The sequence below is a fragment of the Barbus barbus genome (assembly GCF_936440315.1).
Source record: "Barbus barbus genome assembly, chromosome: 50".
Taxonomy (NCBI): Eukaryota; Metazoa; Chordata; class Actinopteri; order Cypriniformes; family Cyprinidae; genus Barbus; species Barbus barbus.
Window position 1 is genome coordinate 4,452,616 of NC_136728.1, and position 25,925 is coordinate 4,478,540.

General features: G+C 37.6%; 1 protein-coding gene across 1 annotated transcript; it reads left to right on the forward strand.

The window, feature by feature from the left end:
• The first annotated feature begins 835 nt into the window (after window positions 1–835).
• LOC306868599 (ras association domain-containing protein 7-like) lies at window positions 836–25,862 on the forward strand. The gene is made up of 6 exons (XM_079414851.1): window positions 836–1,036; window positions 17,040–17,198; window positions 18,328–19,163; window positions 20,268–20,442; window positions 22,497–22,583; window positions 25,604–25,862. The coding sequence occupies exons 2-6, from the start codon at window positions 17,096–17,098 to the stop codon at window positions 25,633–25,635; spliced, it is 1,233 nt and encodes a 410-aa protein (XP_079270977.1). The 5' UTR covers window positions 836–1,036; window positions 17,040–17,095; the 3' UTR covers window positions 25,636–25,862.
• The last annotated feature ends 63 nt before the right edge of the window (window positions 25,863–25,925 follow it).

A 25,925-nucleotide genomic window follows, 5' to 3' on the forward strand; every position in this document is an offset into this window, starting at 1 on the left:
CTAGATGGATAGATAGATAGATAGATAGATAGATAGATAGATAGATAGATAGATAGATAGATAGATAGATAGATAGATAGATAGATAGATAGATAGATAGATAGATAGATACTTACATCTAGATGGATAGATAGATAGATAGATAGATAGATAGATAGATAGATAGATAGATAGATAGATAGATAGATGATAGATAGATAGATAGATAGATAGATAGATAGATAGATAGATAGATAGATAGATAGATACATAGATAGATAGATAGATAGATAGATAGATAGATAGATAGATAGATAGATAGATAGATATTTAAATTGTCACATTTTGTATAATGAATGAACTAAAGGAGAATGTTTATTTATTTGCATAGTGACATTATTTTATGCATGAAGTCGGGATATTAAATATCTCCTAATTTCCCAAAACCTCCTTCAGAGAGGATAAAAATACAGGATAAAAATAAAGTAGCTATAACAGCAATGTTTAGAACATAGAAATGTACATTTTAGAAGAATTTAAAAGTTTATAATAAGAAACTGGCGTCAGAATTTGAGACTGTTGAGACTCGCATGAGGTTGTATTTATTTATTTAGTAGGTTTTTTTATGCAAACACTGTACTTTCAATAGTAGATCAGTTTTCCTGTTAGAATTAGGTTTGTATAAGCAAAGTTAGCAATTATAATTAGCTTTGTAGAAAAACCAGCTGAAACTGCTCTAAGTATTGGATGTCTCTACATATGGATGGGTGTTGATAGTGAGGGACAGAAACTAGTGAAAACAAAGCAAGACACTCCTCCTACCTGGATATGTGGGAGGAGCTTTGCCATGTCAGCAGAGTTCAGAGAGAGAGAGCTGGAGCTGCGAGTGGGAAGTCCTGTGATTCCTGAGGAGCGTTCAAGAGCAGAACACACTCACTCACCGTGCCACAGGATCTCACACTCGCTGCAGAGCTGCGTCTGTCTCTGAGGAACTACCGGATCTTTCTGCTTTTGTGTGGAAGTATCTGAAGTCAGGAGGAGCTGTGTGTTTTATGAGGTAAGGGAACTGTGTTCTCTGCATGTTCGCTCGCAGCTGGAAATCAACCTGTTAACCTCTGTTAGTACGCAGAGATCTCAGGGTCAAAGTCATTTTACATCTACAGGAAAACTTCACTGCTCAGAGGTTGCTCTTTAATCACTAATGAGACTTAATGAAAGTTTTAGTTTGTTTAAACATCAACTCTGATTCAGATGTTTCTCTTCATTTCTAGAAACAGACACAAATTGGATATATTGAATGAGGATAGACTAGCTCATTGAATTGACTAGCATCATGAATTGGCCTTGGATGAATTTAAGAAATACGAGTTCATAATGAGATGTTTGATTGCAGATTTTGGTTTATTGGTTTGAGGACAATTTGAGATTTCTTCTGAAAGTCTAGATGAGAAAGATTTGAGATTGAGTCATTTTCTCAGAAGAATTATCTGAGCAGTAAACTTCACTTTGCTCTCCATTTAATCTCATTTCAATCTAGAGAAACAGCTGAGGAATTAAACATCTCCTTTGTGGTTTTTCATAACTTCCTTTGGCGAAATAAAAAAGCAGGCATGCAAAGGAGCCGTAAAAGGAATGCAAACATAGACAATTAGATTTTAGAAGAATTTGATGAGAAATGTGAGTTTACAATGAAATTTTTAATTGCAACCTTTGGTATCTTGGACAATCTGTGCACAATCTGAGACATTGCTGAGATTTCTTCTGAAACTCCAGAGGGGAAATGCATGAGTTTTTCCTTAGACTTAAGTCTCCATTTGATCTCCATTGAGTCCCATTGCGCTCTAGTTTTGATTATTCGAAGGTGTAAATATGTAACCTAGAGTTATCTTTTAAATTTTTCTTTAAGAAATTCTTAAGTCACTTTTGACTCCAAACCTCTCGTGAAAAAATGAGACATGGTCCGTATGTGGTGGATAATGAATGATAGCATGGAGCTTGGATTTGATTATGCGTCACAGTAATCATGCTTCTTTAACAGGCCGCTTCCCACATTTCAGTCCTTTCTGAACTCGCTTTTTCTTTTAATCTAACCAGATTTCCCTGTCAGTCTGTGTTTAACCACATTCGGCCTGCTAATGACCAGACTGCATACTTGAAAGTCCAGCATATCCACCAAATCTGGTTAGTATATCATAAGGAGTTGTGTAATATCATTATCTTATTCCAAACATAAAACCTTCTCAAGCATTTATGACTCTAGACAAATATTACAGACGCAGCACTTGTGGAATATGGCTCACGTGATGTTTATTCATGACTAATCAAAGTAAATCTGGTGACGTGGTGTCAAATGCAGCAGGTCATCTCGTGAAGCGCTCGGCTCAGCTCTTGTTAAAAAGTGACAGTTCAGCACTTGGCTTGTTAAGCTGATCAGGGCAATGCTTGTGTGATGTACTGTCAGACAGCTCCGTTTAGCCTTCGTCCTGTTACTGATGAGAAACAGCAGGTCTGAGAACACAGCTGTCCATTAGAGATGCAGGCGCACTGCGGTCGGCGCTAAAACATTGATCGAAACAGACTGGACACAAGGAGTCTGTGGCTGTGCTGAGAATAATTGCATTATACAGGAGAGTGAGTGTCAGGGATGCTTAGTTTAGACTATAAGGATACATTAAAGTTCAATTAAATTCTGTCATTAATTACTCACCCTCATGTCGTTCCAAACCCATAAGACCTTCGTTCATCTTCAGAACAGAAATTAAGATATTTTTGATGAAATCCGAGAGCTCTCTGACCCTCCCATAGACAGCAAGAGTCCTTACACGATCAAGGCTCAGAAACGTAGCATCAGGGGTTCAACCGTAACTTTACGAAGCTACGAGAATACTTTTTGTGCGCAAAGAAAACAAAAATAATTACTTTATTCAACAATTTGTTTCCTCCGCGTCACACTATAGCGCCGTTTTGGAGAGTATCACATATGCGAACAACGAATGCATCATCTGTACGCACATACATAGTTTACGCTTTGATCTGAACATTCACACAGATCTGCGAAAACAGCTAAAAGCAATTGTATTATGCATGCCAGGACACTAGATCGCAATGTCACTTTGTAAAGATGCACTACGCACAAATTTGCGTTTTTGTACTTTGCACAGAGACTACGGCCGTTTCTCAAACGGAAGGCTGCATCCTTTAGAGGTCGCATTTATAGGCTGCATACGTCATAAAGAAGATCTTATTTTAGAATATAAACAGTTATAAATTTGACTATTATTCTTAGTTAAGTGTTGTAATATGCTTTTGACTCGCAAATGTAATGCTCAGTTAATTGAAATAAACCACGTATGCAGCCTACAAATGCGACCTCCGGAGGATGCAGCCTTCCGTTTGAGAAACTTTTTTTTCCACGGTTTCCAATTTTAGTTGAAAACTGTCATTTAAATGCTGTAACTTTGACCAAATGTTTCCTCAAGTTGGGATTTGATAAAAACTGTTGCTATAATATGTAATAGAACTCATAGATAAATAATAGAAAAATATATGAATGGAAAATATTTTGTGATTTTTGTGGATTGTAACGTTTTTATGCATATAGTCAAGATATTAGATGTCTCCTTTGTGACTTTTTTTGTTGGTTGAAAGAATACAGTATGTGTATGGATATTAAGCTGTTAAAGCAATTTGAAGAGCCTAGAATATTATACTTTGGAATATTAGGATCTGATGAAAAATGAGTTTTATAATGAGAACAGACTTGCAAGCTAATATCTCGGAAAATCTAAGCACAATTTAAGATACTGTTGAGATGTCTTCTGAAATTATAGATGAGATACTGTAAAGTTAAGCAAAGGCTCAGTTTGTTGTCAGTTTGATCTATAAATTCTGTCTAGAGAAAGTCAAGAACACATAAAACTATATTTTAGAATAATTTGATGAGAAATAATAGAATTTGAAATGAGATGTTTGACGTTTAATTGCATACTGGTATCTTAACAGATTGTTGGAGTTCTTTTTTTCTCAGAAGTAAAGCAGTAAATGTAAGCAAACATCTCACTTTACTCACTATTTCTATCTAAAGAAACAGTCAAGATATTATATATCGCCATTTGATTTTCGAAACTTCTTTAGGAGAAATAAAAAATACAGTTCATGTATAAACGAGCTATAATAAGACTGTGGATTTTAGAAGAATTTGAATTATCTAGAGCAGCAGTCGAGATATTGAACATGATTTTTCAAAACTTGTACCTACTTAAAATGTGACCTGGGTATGTTATGTTTTCAGTTTTGTTAAATTTACTTATAGTATCTTATCTTATAGTAGTAAGAAAGACATCATGGTCTTTTACTGGAAAGCGATGCACAGAGTGAGGTGCGTTGACTCTTGTGCTGACCACTAAAGCTTCACTGAGTTCTCGAGATCAATGTGGAGAAACGCACACAGGCTTTCATTAGGGTTTGGGAACGCCATGTGCTTTTAATATGGCCAGTTCCACCTTATATGCAAATCCTTCCCTTGTCAGCATTCAATAAAAACCTCTGGATTGTCTTGCCTCTGGATCTTTCTCTCTGCATATCTGTAGCCTCTCATGATGTGTAAGCTTCTGCCGTTCACACCCCATTGACAAACTCAGGAAGGTGTGAAAATATGTGTTCAAAAGTGTGAAGATTCCCAGATAACACAATAAAAAGCCTTTGGTTTGCTGTCAAGGTCAGAGTTTCTAGACTAATCAAACCCGCATACATGTACGGTGTACAGAGCCACGTTTTTAGTCCAAATGTTCCATTTTAGAAATGGCAGCAGAAACTTCAATATGGAAAGCTTTATTAATGCAAGTAGAGTATTGGCGTAATGTGTCTGAAAATGTTCTTTTTCATTTCTATGAACTTTAAATGTCCAATAGAGAGTTGTAGAATATGTACAATGGGCCGTGCCATTTACGTTTAAGTTTAGGGACAGTTATTGTGGGAACTATCCAAAAGTTAGCTCGCATGTTTTAGTAGCTTCCCCAAACCCCCCCACCCCCCCCCCCCCCCCCCCCCCCCCCACCCAAAACGTTTTTACTGTATTTCGATTTTTGTTTCTGAAATTTTTACATTTAGTCATTTTGGCAGACGCTTTTATGATTGAAATGATTATTACTTGACTAAATTTGTGTTAACACCTTCAAAAAACTGATTTATAGTTCTCCACTACTTCAATTTTGTTTAATACTCCAAAATTATCATTTTGAATACTCTTGAAAATAAAGGTTCCTAAATGTTTTTTTAGAACCATTTTTGGTTCCCCGAAGAACATTTCAGTGAAAAGTTCTTAAAAGAACTTTTCTTTTTCAGAACATTTTAATCATCTAACAAATTTTTCCCCAGTAAACAACCTCTTGTGAAATGAAAAGGTTTCATGGATATTAAAGGTTCTTCATGGAACCATCAAAGCCACCAAAGAACTTTATTTTTAAGAGTGTATTAATTTATATAGGCCATACCATCCATATTTTTGTATTGTTAAGGACAGTTAGAGAAGTGAGTTGTTGAACATGTCCTCTGGCAGGAATGAGGTCTCCAGAGATCTTTACCTACAAGAGCAGATGCAGTTATTCTCCTGCTGCTTTAGTGGTTATTGAACGGCATATTGAAGATGAACCAACTGCATCCAAAATGCAAACAGGTTATGAAAGAGTCTGTAGATGTCAACCTTCCCTTGGTTTTGTGTGTTTGGGCAATCCTAGAAAGAATTAGCATGAGATTTAAATGTTGTTATATATGCATCATCTCCTCCGTACTCTATAGAGGAAGTGAAATGTGTTTGTTTGACATTGACTCATACGGCAGCTCCTGTATAATAATAAGCAAGAAATGGAAAAAGCATAACCATAAACACTGACTGTCTGCTTACCCAACACACACCAACAGCTGACAACATCCTCAAAGCAACTATCATCTGTGAAAATCTGCAAGGTTATGCAAGATTTTGTCTTGAGTTGAAATGTGCGCAAGTCAAAGACATGGCATGCTTTTTTGAATGGCTCCAGAGATACATAAAAAATACAATTCATACATGCAATGTGTTTTTCATGTAATTTCTGAATCTAAATTAATTTTGATATATTTGGGAAGCATAAAAATAATGTCAAGGTGGTGAAAAAAAAACCCCAAAAACTTGTCTGCCAAAGTCATTTGGTGCAACCGTCATGCCGAAACTTGAAGAAAAAACTTGTATCATAGAATCCCTGAACACACTCAGGTGTCAGATCTCTTAAAATATCAGATTTTATGACAAAGCAAGGTTAGTTCAGGTTGTAATTGTACAACCCCTTCCAATAAACTGAATATCATAAAGTGATATTTATGAATTAATCATTTATGACATTTGTAAGAATATTGTTTTAAATTTTAAATATTTAAATCACTTTTTTAAAGTTGATTAATGTGTACAATATTCAAGATGAACGGAAAATGTTATTAGACTAATTTGCAGTCTAAATTTAAATAATATGAAACTCAACCTAGAATACAAAAATTTTAAAATCTATTCAAAAATTTGAATAGATTTCATCTATTTTGAACACATTTATTGTAAATGTTGGATATTAGAGATCCTCAGATGCAGTTGTCTGGTTCCTGGCTCCAGTCTGAAACATTTTTAAATCTCACAAAGTGTCAGTTTGCAAGACAAATGTTATTTTTAGCAAAGCACAGTCTTAATGTTTTTGCAGGTGGTGATGCTTCTATTTTCTTCCTCATCTCAGCATCTGCTGTTAATTTTATTCTGCACAATCACAGTTCAGGGAAAGGTTTAGTCTGTCTCATCCTGACACCCTTTGCAGCTCTTCTCACAAAGCTCAGTTGTTTGATAATCTTCGATAATCTAAAAGATTAAAAAGAGTTGTAACTTTGTTTCATCTTCGGTTCCCATATCTTGACTGAAAAATCAATCTCGTGTGGTACTCTGATTCGCATGCATACTAATTTAAACGCTTGTCTGGTCCGGGACGCTGGCATAGACATTGTCTTTCTGCAAGATGCATCAAGGAGACTGGCAATCGTGTGAAAACTCAGAGTGGTGACGCTTTCCATGTCCCAAGGCTGTCTGAGTAATTATTTAGCAAAGCTCACATAATGAGAGTGAGTTCGCTATGCTTCGGCGGCCTTCACCCATATAAATATCCTCCCTTGGAAACCACAAGCTGTTCGCCACTGTTGCTTAGAGCCATTGCCCCAAAGTTCCCATCTGTGCTGCTACTTGACTGCATAAGTAGACCAGCCATTGACTGGCAGTTTAATGCGTTACCAAACACGCCACAAGCGAACCCAATAGCGGCCGCCAACTTTCTCAGCGACCTTCTTAAAAACGTCTGCACAAGCGTACTGTATATCATAACTTAACCTTGAAAGTCATGTATTGTATCTGTATTGAAATGTTTATTCTAGGACTGGGTATTGAAACAAATTTCAGTTTAATTTGGTTTTCGGCTGAATTTTTTGACAGAATTTGAAAGCTGAGTAGATCTGTATTTAAAGTTATATAGTGCTGCATAATGACACTAATTTCATGATTCAGTTTGGTTTCAATAAATGGTCTGTCACATCACTACTTAAAGAGTGACAAAATGGTACTTGTTTAAATTTTGCTATAAAATTGACAGTTTAAGATGATTACATCTGTATTGAAAGGTTTATACTAGGGCTGGGTATTGATGTAAATTTCATGATTCACTTCGATTTTGATTTCAATTCACAAGTTTTTGGTTTGATTTCAGTCGAATCTTAATTTGATTCAATATCGATTCATTTGGATATAAGAACCAGTACATGTTAATCTTACACAAGGAAGAAAAAAAATCTCTCAGTAAAGGAAGTATAAACTATACAGGGAACCCTATCAGTTGGTACAGTACTACAATATTAAAGGCTAAAATTAACAGCTGATTTTTGTACAAGTTAAAATTACTTAAATATCTCAACTCCAGTGAGATTTTATATATATTAGCGCCTATATAAGCATTTAAATGGTGGCTGTTATATTTATTAAAGCATACATTAAATATTGCAGAATAGGTTAAATAACAACATGTATTTATACATATGTAAATATAATGCAGATATTTAGCTAAATGCTCCTCTAGGTTTTTTTTTAGCTAACTATCGGGTTTATGGTCATTGAATGTCTTTCCTGAGGTAAATGCAACATTACATGACATATTGTTTACAAGTTGTTTTATTGAACTCTTTCCAAAGTTGAAACGCATATTGAGCGATTATATGAGAAATGGTGCATTTTGGAAAGTTATACGGTTTCTTTCATCACCTTATGATGTTTATTTTGTGTAGTAACTAGTAGTAAAGTTAGAGATGATCAGTTCACATGCCACTTGAACCAAAGAGGCTACATGTATCTGCCCACGCCACATTAAAGAGCACCAAAACAGTATTTATTCACTTAATTTTATAAAAAAGCTCATTGTGTGAAGCTCATTGTGATTTTATTGGATGTGAGGTACTCTACAAATTAAGTTTAGTGATGGTTTGTTAGTGATGGTTTGTTTATCATCTACTCAAAACAACACAGACCAAAAGATTCTTGGATTTAAGAATCAATGTTGGTTCATCAAAATGAGAATTGATTAAAAAGAAAAAAAAAAGAAAAAAAACGTGATTTTAAGTCCGGCCCTAGTTTACACGTGATTACTAAAATTTCTATATTTTACAATGGTGAATATGAATAGGATTTTTACTTCTATATCCCAACTGTTGTGTTGTGCTGATGACAGAAATTGATGTCGACTCGTCCATCATCGTGGATTTTCAGCTTCATTACACTTGCTGGAATAGTGATCTGGGATAGAGCAGGCAGGGGGATGTCAAGAATGCACACACTTCTCAATGCTCCCACACCAGGAATGTGATGTTTTGTAACCCATGCATTCCACTAACGCTTTGACAGTGAATCAACACTGAGGTTTCCCGCCACAAGGACTGGATGTGTCACCTGAAATTGCCCATTCCAGACCTTTTCCAAACATTTGCCGAAACCTGAAAGGTCCGAATACAGATCCCTGACCTTCACCGGTGGATGAATGTGGAAAGGTGATGAACGGTCATGTGCTGGTATTGGTAGCAGTTGAATTTAACAGTTTTTTTACTAATCTTACTCATACACTGTAGCATTGGTCAGCATTCAAATTAGCATGGACATTTGGTTGTTTGAATGAATGTTCAAAAGCAATTATTTGGGGGGTCATCTGAATGACTTGCTGACTAGTCTGTCTTCAAAAAGCCCCAGGTTGGTTTACGCTCTTCAATAGAGTGACAGCTATAACTAATAAAAAACAATAACTTGAACTTTTGTGTTTACAGGCATTGTTTATGTTACAAATTGTGGAGACTTTAGAATTTAGAGTTTTACTGCTCTGATTATTACTGTTAGTGTAGCATGCTAAAGCAAAGCACAGTGCTAGAAACCACACTGAGAATATTGTCTTTGAAGTTCATCCTATTTAAACCACCACAATGAGTCTGTTAGTAAAGATTTCTTGCCAAATCAAGTATTCCATGCAATAAATGTGAAGTTTGTACTGCTGTACAAAAATCTAGATAAACTCGCTAGTCAACCTTACTAACCAACTAATTGACTGAAATACAGTATACTGTATAAATATTGAAATTTTATTTCCAAATTTAAGTATTTAAAAGTTTTTTTACTAAATGAATCTAGATGAACTTTCTAATCAACCTCACTAACTAGTTGGTTAAGTATGAAACTAAATATAATAAATATATAATATATAATGAAATGTAATAAATAATATTTTCTGCCAACTATTAATAGCTGATGAGTTGACAAGTCAACCATCTAAAGCCATCCCTAGTAAAATTTCATCATTTAAAGATTACAAAGACAAACTTTTTTTATTTGGAATAACGTGCATCACTGAATCATGCCCATTGAGACCACAATATTTTAAAGTAAACTGGGTCAACTTTGAATTCATGTTGACTTCACGAAGTTTCTCTTCAAAAGGAATTTGATGGTGGATGTACAATTTGTGCATCTGTTGAAAAATGTCCACTTCTATACAGTCTGACCACAAGGGAGTTTACTCTCGTTTTAATATAGCCACTCGCAGTAGGTGCACCTGTTCTGTCTTGCATTGAAAATAGGCCAATGCCTCAGGACTTCCTTTGTTGGCGATCTGTCTTTTACACCTCAGGCTTTGATGTTCATCATTTTGATAAATTTGGAACAAAATGCAACATTATAAAAAGTGCAGAACACAGTTTTAAATTATTTAGTGCAGCAGGCATGTAAAAAGAGTATTAAATAACTCATGAACCTGAAGTCTCATGCTGCACGCAAGCAAATTTGGAGAACAGAGACAGTCTGGCTGTAAAGACGACGCATACACAGGCTAAAATTGGCACGGCTGTTTTGTAATGTCAGTAAATCATCTCCTTATTTCATTTCCTCAGTGGAAAAACACAGTTAATTGGTTATGACATTATACTTAACTTATAACAGATTCTTGCGGTTGCACTCAGAATTGGTTTTCCAGATGGTGTCGGACTCTAGATTGGCCTTAATTTGTGATCTTTTTGTGAAGTTTATTTAGAAGCCCAAAATGCAACTTCCCATTGGAGGCTTGACAAAAATGTTTGCCCACACATTTGCTGTCTCTCTCGCTCAGTGTTTATCCCACTTGTTGAAGCCAAGATAGGGATTTCTGGGCAGTGAGTGGAGACAGCCTCTTTTGTTTTCCCAGGCTGCCTTTGTTTAGGTTAGGGGTGAAGCCTGGTCACTTTTCGTGCCCTCAACATTCCTCTGTCTACAGGCAAAGGGTCAGCACTTCTAGCATTCATGCAGTCAGAGAAGGATAAAGCTGCATTGATCTAGTGTTTTGAAAAATCAGAATTTGTGCATTTGAAAAGCAAATGTAGCAATAACCTTTTGCATAGTCTGAGCTTAATTCTGATTGGACAACCTACAGTTAGACTAATGAACAATACTTTGACATAGGAATTATTAAGTAGTGCAGAACTAGTAGTGCAGAAATGACACGTTTCACAATTTGTAGCGCTGCTACTTTTAGTTAACTAGTTCAAAAACTGTACGGGACTGTGGTAGGTCAAGTTTATGATAAAAGTAACATCTTGCACCAGCACACTCCATATTTTGGCATTAAAATAGTACTGTCAGGATTTACTAAAGATGCACATTAGCGCTGAAAAAGCGTGGATACAGTTTTTTTTTTTTTGCTTGACCTTATTGAATATGCATTTGTAGGAGTTTATTAAAATGAATAACGCAATGCGATTTACTAACGATTGTGCTCGGGAAATTACTGGTATTTGTGCCGTTATTTAACGCCCAAGAAAAGCATGTCTTAAATTAGGCGCTAATTTGCGCTACTCTTAGTAGATTGCACTGGTCATTATGGAAATGATCCGTCTGCGTCTGGCAATCCTCATTGCTGTATCCTTCGTGGTTTGTAGTGTTGGGATATGTATTTGGAATTTGTCTCAAAATCATATCTGCTACATTAATGTAGTGTAAAATGTTTATTTCTATGAAACACAACTGACTATGGCATAAGTAAGTGAACTTAACACAAAATTCCCAACCCATTTGCTTCCATAATCTTGACCATATTTCAGAGTGAGAACAAATCTAGAGTAGGAGTTGATTATAGCTTCTGAGAATTAGATTTATGAAAATAAACGTTTTGGAAGAATATTTACCAATGAATTGTTAACCATAGGGCCTGAAGTGTATATTAAGTAAATGTTTTTTTTTTTTTTTTTTTCATGTTCACTTTAAACACATCTGTCTGGATCGGTAAATCAGACAAATGGCATAGTTATAGACTCCAGTTTTTGCCTTTGTTGCTGGCAACAAGGCCATTATGAAAGAATGTCTGTTCAGGTTATGGGTGGAAGTGCTCAATGCACGTGGATCCGGCTGTAATTCATGCGTGAAAGCTGTGACACATTTATAGATGCATGTTTGTTCAAAGAATGCTAATCAGTCAGTCAGAGAGGATATGGGTACAAAAATGTGAACCACCAGCATTTGGGGGGGGGGCATGTTCAGGACTTGCCTGGAGTTGTTTAATGCTTATTTTGATGCAAGAGTGAGCATACTATGAATGGATGGGTGGCACTGTGGTGTAACATGGAACGGTACAGTTGTTATCTGCTCTGTTATTTCTAGTTTGTCATTTCCCTTCACAGTGGATGAGATTGGTGTTTCCAAGTGAATGTTTGGTCCTATTGGGACAACATACTAAACAAAACAATGCTTTATCACAAACAATACAACACACTGCAAACCAAACATAGTCAGCTAGCTAAACTCAAAAACCATGTGTGCAAAAGAGTTAAGTCCAAACAAAGGATATGTGTACAGTGCATGTGACGTAAATTTTATCTTCAGCATAGTACGCACATATACAGATTTTTGTACCACACATACTCTGTAGGTCAGCGCCCACGTGCCTCTAATTGTTTTGCACTAATTAGTTTGTCCACAAGATGGCAGCACTGACACTAAACAAGGATGGAAGTTTATAGTGCGCATGTGTTGTGTGCACGTTATCAAATGAAGTATACTTTGATAAACTGTGCTCAACTACACGCATATGTTAAGTATTCATGTGAAAACTGAAGTATAATTTAGGCATTAAGTTAAAGATCCAATTAAATGGCTTAAATATTGCAAACACTGGACAAGAATGGAACTTTGTAGTGTTAATTAATTGCATTAATTAGTTTGTCCACAAGGTGGCAACACTGGCGCCACCATTTTTTCAGTCGAAAAGGTAACTGATGAGACAGCAAACTAATTGGATGCAACAATAAAAGCGCCAGCATAGGAGAACGATTGTGTGATGGGGTTAAGAGTTAGACGCAACTCTTAAAATCTCATACAAAGATATTTATCTGTCATAACGTCTGGAGAGAAATAGCGCAAACACTGGACAAGAATGAGACTTTGTAGTGCACCTGTTTGCAACATTATCAAATTAAGTATACTTTGAAAGGCTATGTGTTTAGCTATGCATATGCTAAGCATATTTTATTTGTTAAATCTCCAGAAAATCAGACATGTTAGGCCATGTGTTTGTGGCAGAGTAGGACACCGATGTTTTCTCACTCAGGTATTTTTTTAAGAAAGAACCATTGTTGTGTCTATATGGGGGCTGAAGATGACATGCACCATGGGAAATATACTCCTCAACAGCTGCAACAGAAAACAGTGTCTGTACTGCATGTGATAGGCAACAATGGCCTATTGTGTGGGTTAATATTGTATTAAATGTGTAATTTTGCTATGGCAAGTCATCTGTAAAATGTCTCAGACTGCCATTTGACAAGATATGCCATTGCTTAGATGTCAAAATGTTTGCTTTTAGAATTGGATTTGATTTAAATTGTGAAGAGCAGACAAAACAAAAACTATCAATTACGAGCTTTTCAAAGTATTTTACATGAGGAATTTTTTCCACCTTCCGAGTTGTTATATTGTGGCTAATATTTGGTAGATTACCAAGCTGGGCGTTTGCTTGGGTGTTGCTAGGCAGTTGTTAGTTTTGCTAAGGAGTTATGTCTTGATAGGCAGTTGTGAGGTTGTTAGTTGGACATTGCTAAGGCTGTTGTTCTGGGTATTTGATAGAGTGTTGCTATGCGGTTTTGGGTTTCTGGTAATGTGGTTGATAGGGTGTTCTGGATGGTTGCTAGGTGGTTGCTAGAGTGTTTTTCGTCTTCCAGGCCAAAAAAAACAACTAATCTGGATAGTTTGGGAAAAGGGGTGGACGAAATACTTGTAGACATGAACCGGTGAAAATGTGTTAACCAGTAGAGACTCTCGACTATTGTCTCTAGCGGGTTACACGCTCATGTGACATTCCTGTGCTACGTGGACACAAAAACGTATTGTTTGCATATATCTTTAAGTATTGCGGTTTAAAAACAAGTGATTTTAATCCACTGACACACAATCAGCAGCGAAAGAGAACTAATTTTTAATTTTGAACAGTTAAATACACACACTTGTATGTGTCCAAATGCCGGCCTTTGCAAGTGTGCTCCTAAACACAGTAACTTAGGTCTTAATTAAAAGCAAACAGCTGAGAAAGAAAACGCGTAACAGTATGTGTCCAGGCAGCTCTTAATCTAATATTCCTGCTGTCAAAAGAGAGAAAATCTATCATTGCGCTTGACTAAATCACTCTTGTAACTTTAATAATAAGAAATGTATATTTACTTTACACAGTGAACAAAATGCAGTGTTTTTATACATTTGATTACTTTCTACAGTATATGTAGCATTTCTTATTTGTACTACTGTAGTTTTTTTTCTATTGCTTATTAGTTTCTTAATCTTATTTAATCACTGACTGTTTACTTGTCTTCAGTAAGCTTTTTTTTTTAATTTAGACTAGAATGAGTTTTTTTTTGTGATATTGACACTAGTGACAAGAACTGGTGTCAAACATTTTTATATCATAAAGACCTTATTTAAAGCAAAAACAACTATGTCAAGGTATATATTGTTACCGTGAAATAAAATTACTCGTATCCTGATTTAAGATTTTGGATTTGCCCACCCCATTTGGAAAATATTGGCAGATTTGCATAGTTTAAGGTATCATTCATGTCTGTTCCACAGCAAGTTTAGCACTTAAATAGATTAAGCAATAGACATAGTCGTCAAGTGTATTGTCAGCGTTGCCTCATGAATTAATTACACTTACAATTTTAACAGCAGAATTGCAAATAGAGAGTGTGTCTTTCTTCCCTTGAGGGGCAAGATGACATTTACATGCTACATTCTACAGATGTGTGTTTGTGCTCGTGTGAAACTTCTCTATCTGTCTCTAGAGGTTCACTCCTCTTGCTATCTAATACATTTACAATGATTTATTAACGATAATATTGCACAGTAGTGGTTTCGATAAGAACAACTGGCTAATAATATCTGCTAATGTTAAGAGAGAGCACCACGCCTGCACAATAACAGTGCGCTTGTTCCTCAGGATATATTCTCAACAGCCCGCAAAACATAAAGAGGATGATGAGAGAGAGGAATGGGATAATTCCAGTAATCATAGCTTCTGGAGGACGCACTCAGAAGGGAGGAGACAGGGAAGTTTTAGATGTGTCTGGGGTGGGTCTGCATTTCTGAAGCAGTGGGTCTGGACATGTGCATGTGATTGAATGTTGGAGATGGAAGTTAACGGATCCAAGCGTGTGACAGCTATCCACCCTAATCTCAAACGCAAGCCTGTTGTGAGTCAAGGCGGAATGCTAAAATGTTTTTTTTGTTCTAACACGAATGCAGTGAACTTAAGTCCAAACTGTCCGACTAGCCCTATGCGTCTGGCACCTGTTGATTCATCTGCGATTCGTCTTTCACGTCTAATGCTTTGTTGTCATGGTAACCGCGGGGTGCATTGAGAAGTGTACCCTGAGGCCACGGACTTGATTTAGAAAGATCGAGACTGTTAGAGGTACAGGAGACAAAAGAAGATTTGTTTTACTCTCCGCCTCACACGGGCCAACAAGGTAGCATTCCTCAGTTTCAGTATGGATGGGAATGGAGAAGAAAAATACTTACAAGAGCAGGTGGAAAGAACACGGATATCAAACTTTCGAAGATTCAAGGTTGGGACTTAACCTGTGCCACTAGGTAATCTACATTGTCGGAAAATTTACTGATGACAAACTCTGTTTGTGGCCTAAATATCAAATGGCTCATGCAAGTTCGTGTTCTCAGGGTGGTTTCTAATTATTTATTTAGATGGCTCAAACGCCAAGTGGCTGCTTTCAGAAATGTATATCTCACGCTTTATTCTCTTTCTTGATGTTAAAAATAGCTGGGTGAATGTTAGGAAAATGTCTTTCACCCCCAAATCAAAATTAGAAAATATGTTTTTGAAGATGTTGTGCATTTAGAAATATATATTTACATTGCAATAATGACAATTTGTAAAGGAAACAATTGCCATTGTGGCATTATTCCTATGAAAATTCATTAAAAAATGTAGGACAGGGCAAAATACGACCCTGGTGTGTTCTTGAAAAAAAGCTGCTCCTTTCACTTTAATTTTCTGCATTCTCTTTTAAACATGGCTTTAAGGCCTGAAGATAGAGCATCCATCACTCGGTATTTGGCAGCTGCTAAATGGTCTGCTTAGTAGCTTAGTGCTGTTATTAAATCTTTTCATAAGTTAATGCGGTAGACTTTACCATAGAATTTCCTCACAAAGGGTGTAATATTCAACAGTCAAAGTGCACAGAACCAACATGTTTTGCTTATAAACAGCGGTTCATTCAGTATTTGCATGGCTGAAACTTTCGGATACTACAGCTTACCTTAGCAGCACCATCTGTTCCTGCTATGGGGCTTCAAAGTGGAGTCAGACACACATGCAAGCACATGCCGTCTCTGAACAACTACATTCTGCCTGTCTGTTCCCTTAAGCATTCATCTGCCAAAACGCCTTTGAAGAGAGCCAGCAGTGCATTTAATTGGAGCAGAGCTATGAGCCCATCAACCTCCTGCTAATAATAACTCTTGAAATTTGCTTACCCACTGGTCCTGATGTTCAATCACAATTTCATGTCTCATGGCTGGACATCCTGCAGGGTTTGAGCAATCAGGTAGAAACAACTAAAGGAGAAAATAGCTAGAGTTTTCTTCATGGATGTATTTTGGACCTTATTTGATGAGTTTAGATGGGCAGTTTGGTCATTTTGTCTACTCAAGTTCTCAAATCACCTCCGTAGATGATTTTAACCAAGTACTTAAGTACTTAAAGTTGGGACTGGGGATTACTGTGAAATGTTTGGTTAACTATTCTATGCATATGTCTGTCACATGGATGTCTTCAGCCACTATACTGCATCTTGTAGACTTGTACCATCACATTTAGAATCAGACCTGTTATTATAACTGAAAATGATGAGGGGATTTTGATTGTCCTCACTTTTCGCTCTATGTTTGTAATGTAATCTGTGAAGACAAACTTGTCACTACTGCTCTTTTGTCATTTCAGAATCCAGTCATTACCATGCATTGCTGATGTAAGCTGATCTGTGTTCAGTGTCTCTGATGGAGCTGAAAGTTTGGGTTGATGGAGTTGTACGAGTGGTTTGCGGCTTGTCAGAAGAGACATCATGTCAGGACGTAGTCATTGCACTCGCCCAAGCCATTGGTAAGTAGCTCTAAGAAGGAACTTTAGGGGGAGAGGTTAAACCAGGGTTTCTCAAATCCAACCCTGGAGGGACACTGCTTTGCAGAGTTTAAAGTGCCCCTATTATGCCATTTTTAAGGTTCATACATTTTTTGAATCTCTCCTACAATAGGTTTACATGCATGCAAGATTAAACAACACTTTTGTTTTCTCAAAATATGCATTTAATTTCACCTAATTTTCAAATGATTCTCAAACGATTCATTTGAAGCAGTTCTAAAATTCAGTCTCTCTAAACCCCTTCTTTCTGTGAGCCTACTCTGCACTGATTGGTCAGATGGCCTAGTCTGATTGGTCTACTGTGTACAGCGCGTGTCGGAAACTATATGCTCATTGCCATGGTTACGTATTTTGATCTATTATGTTTCATACAGTTTGCGATTCAGTGGAGCCATTTGGTCCAAATAAACTGGGTACTGAGCCATCTTTCAAGTGAATCCCGCAATAAACTCCCCAAGATTAGAGAAGCAGTCGTCAGTTAAATTACGAGTTTGAGGGTGGTTCAAGTTGTTTGCAGCCAGCCAGCGTAGAACAAAGTCATGCATTATTTTATGTATTCGTCACAGAAGTGGGATTCCAATTACTAATGACTCATTCACGCTTTTCAGAGTCGATTCTTTCTTTTAGGAGACAATAACTTTTTCTCGTTCAACTTTGCAGATCGTTTGCTTTCACATAGAGCTACATTACACACTGCATGAAAGGCAATATTCAAAATGGCATAATTAACTCTAAACCTAATCAAAAACCCCTAAGCAAGCTTATTAAGTTCTTCACAGTTATTAAAAAATTACAGGAAAGTAAGCTTGATAAGGGTTCAATTAAACTCTGCAAGGCAGTGGCCCTCCGGGGCCAGATTTGAGGAACCTTGGGTTAGATGTTTAAAGATCTGGGCTAATAACCAGTAGGTTGTAGGTTAAGAGGCCTATAAAGTGGTGGTCCATGAGCCCTTGCCGTAATGGCCTTCAGTAAGACACTTGAAGTAACCTTAGAACAGTTCCCTTAGATCCAGGGGGATTGTCGATGCAATAAGAATACAAATAAGGTACAACACATTTTTGGACTCTAACTACCCCTGTGTTCTCTACAGGCCAGACGGGTCGTTACGTTCTCATTCAGAGACTGAGGGACACCGAGCGCCAACTACTGGCCAATGAGCGCCCACTGGAGTCCCTGGCCAAACTGGGCCAACACAGCAGCGAGGTGCAGTTCTTCCTGCGGCGGACCGGTCCCAGTAGCAGTGAAGAGCAAATTCTGCACAACCGCACCCTCCCTCACTCCAAGCCTTCCACATCAGAACTCAAACGGGGTTTGCCAAAGAAATCTTACACCTTCAACTTGGGCCCCTCCAGTTCTCCCCGTGTGAAAACTAAGGACTCTCGTAAAACACCCTCTCCTGAACAAAGGGCGTCCCCAGTTCCGCACGCGCAATACCTTCCGGGTCCATCTAAAGAGGAGGTGCTCCGGCATGTTCTCCAGCAGCGGGAGCAGCTACATGCCCTCGAGTCCCAGCTGTTGGAAGAGTCGTCTGCTGAGGAGTCACCCCTGCAGGTAGAGATGGAAGTTTTGGAGAAGACCCTGTGGAAGAACCAGCAGGAGTTGGTGGACGAGGAGTTCTGGGAGGAGGAACTAAGGATAGAGACCGAACGGGAGCGTGGGATGAAGCGGCGGTTAGGAGAGCTGCATGCTAAACTGGATGATTGCGGGCTAAAGTTGCATGAATTCAACACTCGCGCCATGCAGCTTGAGATGGACATTCAGAGAGAAATGCTACAGGCGGACATCTTGCCCGCCCAGTCCGATTCAAAAGACTCTTTGGAGGTAGTTGAGACAGATCTTCAAAGTCGACAAAAGCAGGGGGAGGAATTGGAGGCGGAGCTTTTAGAGCTCGAGAAGGCTTTGGGGAGGGCGGAGACTCTGCTGAAGGTAAGCAGAGAGGGCGTGGCTTTAGAGAGAGGCTTGTAGCTGTTGGCTGCAAATGCTGGAGGGTATTACGGCCCCCTCTGCGGAGGTGCATGATCAATGAACCGAAAATTTGGAAGCGAACAAAGGAACTCATCTTTTAAAAGAATTTCACACTCAGAACTTATGAATTCTGCTTTTACTATGCACAGGAACAAATGTTTTTCTTTGCACACACATGCATTTCTTTTATTTCCATTTTATGCCTTGAAAGGACAAAATAAAGGTGTATACCTATTGAACGAGTTTCTTTTCCTGCTGGGCTTGCATGAATTTCAAACTGTACCAGCCTCAGTTTTATAACAATCACTTAATCATCACTTGACTTAAATCAAAGTCTTGCAAGTCTGTGAAGATGATCTAAACTTTTATACCACAGTGCCACTCAAATGTCTTCCTTCATGAGTTCTTCCAGAAAGCAAGGAAATCAACCATGACTAACCGGGTTTTACATAATCATAATCTAGTCCCTTTAGACTAGACATGCATGCAAATTAGGTTTACCCTCACCCTTCAACAGAGCATTGTGAATTATCATAGTTTTCAAAAAGCAACTCAGGTGATTACTTGAGTCAACTCAGGTCTTACATTACTTGAGTCACATACTTTGTGGTTACCATTGACTTGTCTGTATTTGAATTTGGCTTGTATTGTTAAACAAATGAAACCTACAGCTAGAAAGGTGGCAAAGGTACCAATAGAGAACAAATCCTAAGATTACTGTAATCAGAGCCGCAGGGCAGACTTACTGCCTTGGCTGTTGTTGCTGTTAAAACATGGCGCCAGCTTGTGACTACTGATGGAATTACACCAAAAAAGAAAACAAAAAGATACAAAATTGTTGGTTATGTTGTATTCAGATGACAACACACAATTAAAGGTTTACAGGGAGTGTTTAAAGGTACTAATTAAAGCATTCCTGCTAAAATTAATAAATACAAATATATTCTAAAACCTGTACAATAGCAAGTTGTTGGCCACATATTACAAAGGAAAAATAAATGATAGTGCTATTTTTTTATTCTATGTAGCAGGCTGTTTGTGATTGACTGTTCTCTCTGGGTGTAGGCTAAGCAGGAGGAAGTGGAGGAGTTGAATAAAGAGCTGAGACAGTGTAATTTACAACAGTTTATCCAGCAAGCTGGAGCCCTGCCTACTCATACTCAACCCTGCACAGACCTCAGCGAACACCCAGAACAACTGGACCTGACTCAACAACTGCAGGACAAACACAAAGACAGTGGTATGGCCTCCACACACACACACACACAAACTCTACTGCAGGTACAGGTCCTTTTCAAAAAATTAGCATATTGTGATAAAGATCATTATTTTCTGTAATGTACTGATAAACATTAGACTTTCATATATTTTAGATTCATTACAACACAACTGAAGTAGTTCAAGCCTTTTATTGTTTTAATATTGATGATTTTGGCATACAGCTCATGAAAACCCAAAATTCCTATCTCAAAAAATTAGCATATTTCATCCGACCAATAAAAGAAAAGTGTTTTTAATACAAAAAAAAAAAAAGTCAACCTTCAAATAATTATGTTCAGTTATGCACTCAATACTTGGTCGGGAATCCTTTTGCAGAAATGACTGCTTCAATGCGGCGTGGCATGGAGGCAATCAGCCTGTGGCACTGCTGAGGTGTTATGGAGGCCCAGGATGCTTCGATAGCGGCCTTAAGCTCATCCAGAGTGTTGGGTCTTGCGTCTCAACTTTCTCTTCACAATATCCCACAGATTCTCTATGGGTTTCAGGTCAGGAGAGTTGGCAGGCCAATTGAGCACAGTAATACCATGGTCAGTAAACCATTTACCAGTGGTTTTGGCACTGTGAGCAGGTGCCAGGTCGTGCTGAAAAATGAAATCTTCATCTCCATAAAGCTTTTCAGCAGATGGAAGCATGAAGTGCTCCAAAATCTCCTGATAGCTAGCTGCATTGACCCTGGCCTTGATAAAACACAGTGGACCAACACCAGCATCACTGACTGTGGGTACTTGACACTGGACTTCAGGCATTTTGGCATTTCCCTCTCCCCAGTCTTCCTCCAGACTCTGGCACCTTGATTTCCGAATGACATGCAAAATCCGAATGACAATCCAGTGCTGCTTCTCTGTAGCCCAGGTCAGGCGCTTCTGCCTCTGTTTCTGGTTCAAAAGTGGCTTGACCTGGGGAATGCGGCACCTGTAGCCCATTTCCTGCACACGCCTGTACACGGTGGCTCTGGATGTTTCTACTCCAGACTCAGTCCACTGCTTCCGCAGGTCCCCCAAGGTCTGGAATCGGTCCTTCTCCACAATCTTCCTCAGGGTCCGGTCACCTCTTCTCGTTGTGCTGCGTTTTCTGCCACACTTTTTCCTTCCCACAGACTTCCCACTGAGGTGCCTTGATACAGCACTCTGGGAACAGCCTATTCGTTCAGAAATGTCTTTCTGTGTCTTACCCTCTTGCTTGAGGGTGTCAATGATGGCCTTCTGGACAGCAGTCAGGTCGGCAGTCTTACCCATGATTGCGGTTTTGAGTAATGAACCAGGCTGGGAGTTTTTAAAAGCCTCAGGAATCTTTTGCAGGTGTTTAGAGTTAATTAGTTGATTCAGATGATTAGGTTAATAGCTCGTTTAGAGAACCTTTTCATGATATGCTAATTTTTTGAGATAGGAATTTTGGGTTTTCATGAGCTGTATGCCAAAATCATCAATATTAAAACAATAAAAGGCTTGAACTACTTCAGTTGTGTTGAAATGAATCTAAAATATATGAAAGTCTAATGTTTATCAGTACATTACAGAAAATAATTAACTTTATCACAATATGCTAATTTTTTGAAAAGGACCTGTACATATACCTAACTGAGTAGAGAAAAATAAACATCTGCCAACTAGTTCTAGTTTTATTTTGTGTATTACCATAGTGTTTATGCACACATACTCACACATTTTCAGTATATTTCAAATAACCAAATTATTTACTACATTTGCTATAATGTGCAGTATACAGAATACACTTGGTGGTGTACTGTATCCCACAATGCAATGTGCTAGACTTGACCCTCCATTTGTGATGTAAAAAAAAAACTTTTGCTAAACATCTCAGCTCATTTCTTACACTGGGAAGTGCATGGCATTGTGGGATACAATATTCTTTGTAGTGATTTCTGGTTGTATACTGCATTTTATTTTATATTGAAAAAAATACTATATGCTTATTATATGGCTAGTACGGATATTTGTGTTTATATGGACTTATGTTGTTGTTGATGCATATTTTGCTCCATATTTCCCCCAGATTCGCCCACACGTCCCACTGCCAAGCAGTTCCTGGGTCACCCGCGCAACCTGCAGCACCCCCTGGTGTCCAGCCTGAACCCTGAGGGTGTGTATGTGTGACAGATGCTGCCGCTGCTGCTTCCCTGCGTGCAACCCCAGCTGTCACACGCCGGTGGCGGCAGCCCTTTCTGGGTGAAGGTGCCTGCATGGTGGCCCTCCTTATCCGCCCTCTTCTGAACAACATGCCTGATTATTGTAGCACTTTAGCTGAAAGGCATTGCATCAACTAATTTACGCAACATAACCATATAGTTCAATCCAAATCTATATTTTCAGTCGCTGCATATTAGTGCTATTAATATACAGTGTATGCTAATGTTGTTTGTAAATATAGATGTTACATATTACAATGCTATGAAGTCAGTATGTAGTGCCTTTCAAAAAGAAGTGTTACCACAACCTGTGCTCTTCAACACTTTAGTTTAAAAGGTAGTGGGTTGGTTTCAAATTACATCTTGACAAGCTGCTAAAAACTTTTGTTGGAGTCGAGATATTTTTGCTTACAAAGATGTAATTTGACTTACATTTTGATGCAAACTAAAGTGTTTCTGCCATGTTCCCTTGAGTTCTACACTCTTTTTCTTCTTTACGCTCTTCTGTCCCAGTTTGGAGTCCTTCCAGCTGTTTTGCTGATTTATAGTGCAGCTGTGTGCATGCGTGCTTGCGTGTGTGTGTGTGTATTATTAAAGGGATAGTAGATGTACATTTGGGTTATCGTTGTCTTGGTGTTCCAAACCTGTGTGACTCTTTCGTACTTGAATGTGAAGTAAGACATTTTTAAGAATGTTGACGCTGCTCTTTTCCAACCAGGAAGGTTTTTCCAGATTTTTCTGATCGGCTGGACTCAGTATAGGTTTGACGCATTTAGCGTCATTGATATCAAACATGTATGTGACAAGTTTGAATATACGTAAGTGCAAATGAGATTTGATGGATTATCAGTTAATAACTTCAGTTTGGGTCTCTTTCTCACACAAATACATCATGTGACTTTAGAAAACTTGAAATATAATGCAAAAACTCACATTAGATACTTTAATGGATTGTTTTGGAGCTTGACAGCCTCTAGGGCTGGATTTATCTAAATCTAAGATAAAGTCTTAAGCTTCATAATCTTTTTAAGAAGAAAACGACAGGCAATTTTAAATTGTATGGTGGTGCTGAACAAGTTGAAAAATAGGCCATCTTTATGAAAAGTTGTTTTGATCATTTTTATGTTTTTTGTCTGTTTGTTTTTTAAGCTTTATAGGGTTGGATTTATGAAAACTTTAAGAAAGAAGTTACAAAATGTCACTGATAAAGTTGAAAAAACCTCAAAGGCTGATTTTTTTATTTTATTTTTTGCACTGCATTCATAATTCCATTATAATCATAATCATTTTTAATGCATTGTGTATTTTAAATAGCTGTAAAAATTGGTCTTGTTTTGTAGAATTATTGAAATTCAGCAAAGTCTCGATCATTGTTTACATTATCAGTGTGCATCTCTAATAATAGTTATATGCATTATATGTAGCTAGTCTTATGTTGCTATGTTTAATATTCAAATCACCCAATAAATTCATTAAACACTTTACCTTTGGGGATTTTAGACACGTTGGAAGCTATCCAAACTTTACAGTGAATTTTAAGAATATTGTTTTAAGGAATTGAAATAAGAAAAAAGATCAAAACGTTCTTAATGTTTGAATAAAAAATAATTTGTAACACTGTTCTTAATTTATAAAATATCCTAATTTTAATTGTAAGAATGTGTGGTAATTCCAGCTGCTGTTTATCATGCATTCAAATGGAAAAGCAGCAGCATGAACATTCTGCTAAACATCTCCTTTCCTGTTTTACGGAATAAAGGAAGTCGTATGGGTTTGGATATCATGAGAGTGAGTAAATGATAACAAATCTTCATTTTTGGGTGATCTATCCCTTCAACACATCTAATGATGGGATGGCTTTCCTGTCTCCTTAAACAACTGTGTATGACGTGTTGAGTGGACGATGATCCAAACAGTCTGAATGCTAGTACAAAGATTGTGAACACTGTACGTAAAACAGTCGTTTTTAAAGCACAACATCTGTGACGTCTGATTGTGAGCCACCAGTACTATTTCTGTACTCATGTAACGTCAAACCAAAATTTATTCAGACACCTTCAACATTTCTCACATTATCTCAGATGATTTGCTATAGTTTAGAAAATGGTAATAAAATAATTCAACTGCGTCAGAACAAATTCATCTTGATAATGCCAGATAACTTTGATAGAAAGGTATGTAATGAATACAGCTGTTAAATTTAAGTACACAATACCAGTTTAGGTCAATCAATTACCAAGAAATGCTTAATTTTGTTCAGTCTGTGGTGGATAAAGGTTGCATAAGCAATTAAAGTAAAAACACTTGAGCAGTCAGGTCAAAGTGTGAATCATTTTTGCTCCCAATTTTTTTTAATCAGTTTTAGTCCACCGTATGAAGAATTGTTGGGTATAATATAATATTTTGCTATCCTCATTTACATAAATCAACTAAAGTGTCTGAATAATTTTTGGTTTGACTGTACTCTCGAACAGCGGGGACTTTTTGAAAGTTGGACCATTTGCTAACTACATTATTCTGAGGGGAAATTTTCTTCAAAATCTCATATTTTAGTAGCTGTTTATCCAGTGATCCATTGGTTTTCCCGTCTGTATCTGTTACTTTTGGGACACAATCTGAGGGAACCTGCAAAGTAAGACTGCTGGAACGTCTTTTTCTGTATTTGCTATATTTCCAAAGAACAAATTGCATCAAATTCATGATTCCCACACATTATCGATGCCTTGTGCTGTATTGCGTATTCATTACACGACTGAGGCAGTACGTCGCCGGTGTAGCGAGTGCTAAAACTCAGTAGAGTTTGACGTTTGGCCGTTTCTCTGGGTTGGAGGTTTTTTTCTGTTTTCTCTCGGCTGCTGTGTGCATGGGATTGATGGGAATGTGTCTGAAAGCCCACAGATAACGCATTGTTGTACTTATCATGATTGAACTTCCCAACAGCATCACTCAGTGTGCTTTTCTATGTGTCTTGCAGTCCTGACATCCAGAGAATCGTCTTGGCGGTAATAAAGCTGAAGCACAGGGCTAAGGATTTAACTGTCTAACTGTCGTCTATATAACCGTTTATGTTATATATTCACTGTATATATGAATTATATATTTACTACTTTTTGGTACATTTCAAAATGTATTTACTGTAAAATATTACCAGATTTTATCCCGAGAACTTTTACTTTTGTCTATGTATTTAAGTACAATAAAGACTGTGCATTGTGTCTCAGATGATCCCCGTTTGATGGTTTGTCAGTTCAGTCATCGTTCCTCTTTTGCTGTTTTCTGTTACTGATTCACAAAGT

Excerpts from the sequence above, each read along its gene's own strand:
- LOC306868599 (XM_079414851.1), top strand. The coding sequence starts at position 17,096 with ATGGAGCTGAAAGTTTGGGTTGATGGAGTTGTACGAGTGGTTTGCGGC. Across the intron at positions 17,199-18,327 it reads TGCACTCGCCCAAGCCATTG|GCCAGACGGGTCGTTACGTT; the intron begins GTAAGTAGCTCT and ends TGTTCTCTACAG. Across the intron at positions 22,584-25,603 it reads GTCCAGCCTGAACCCTGAGG|TCCTGACATCCAGAGAATCG; the intron begins GTGTGTATGTGT and ends TGTGTCTTGCAG.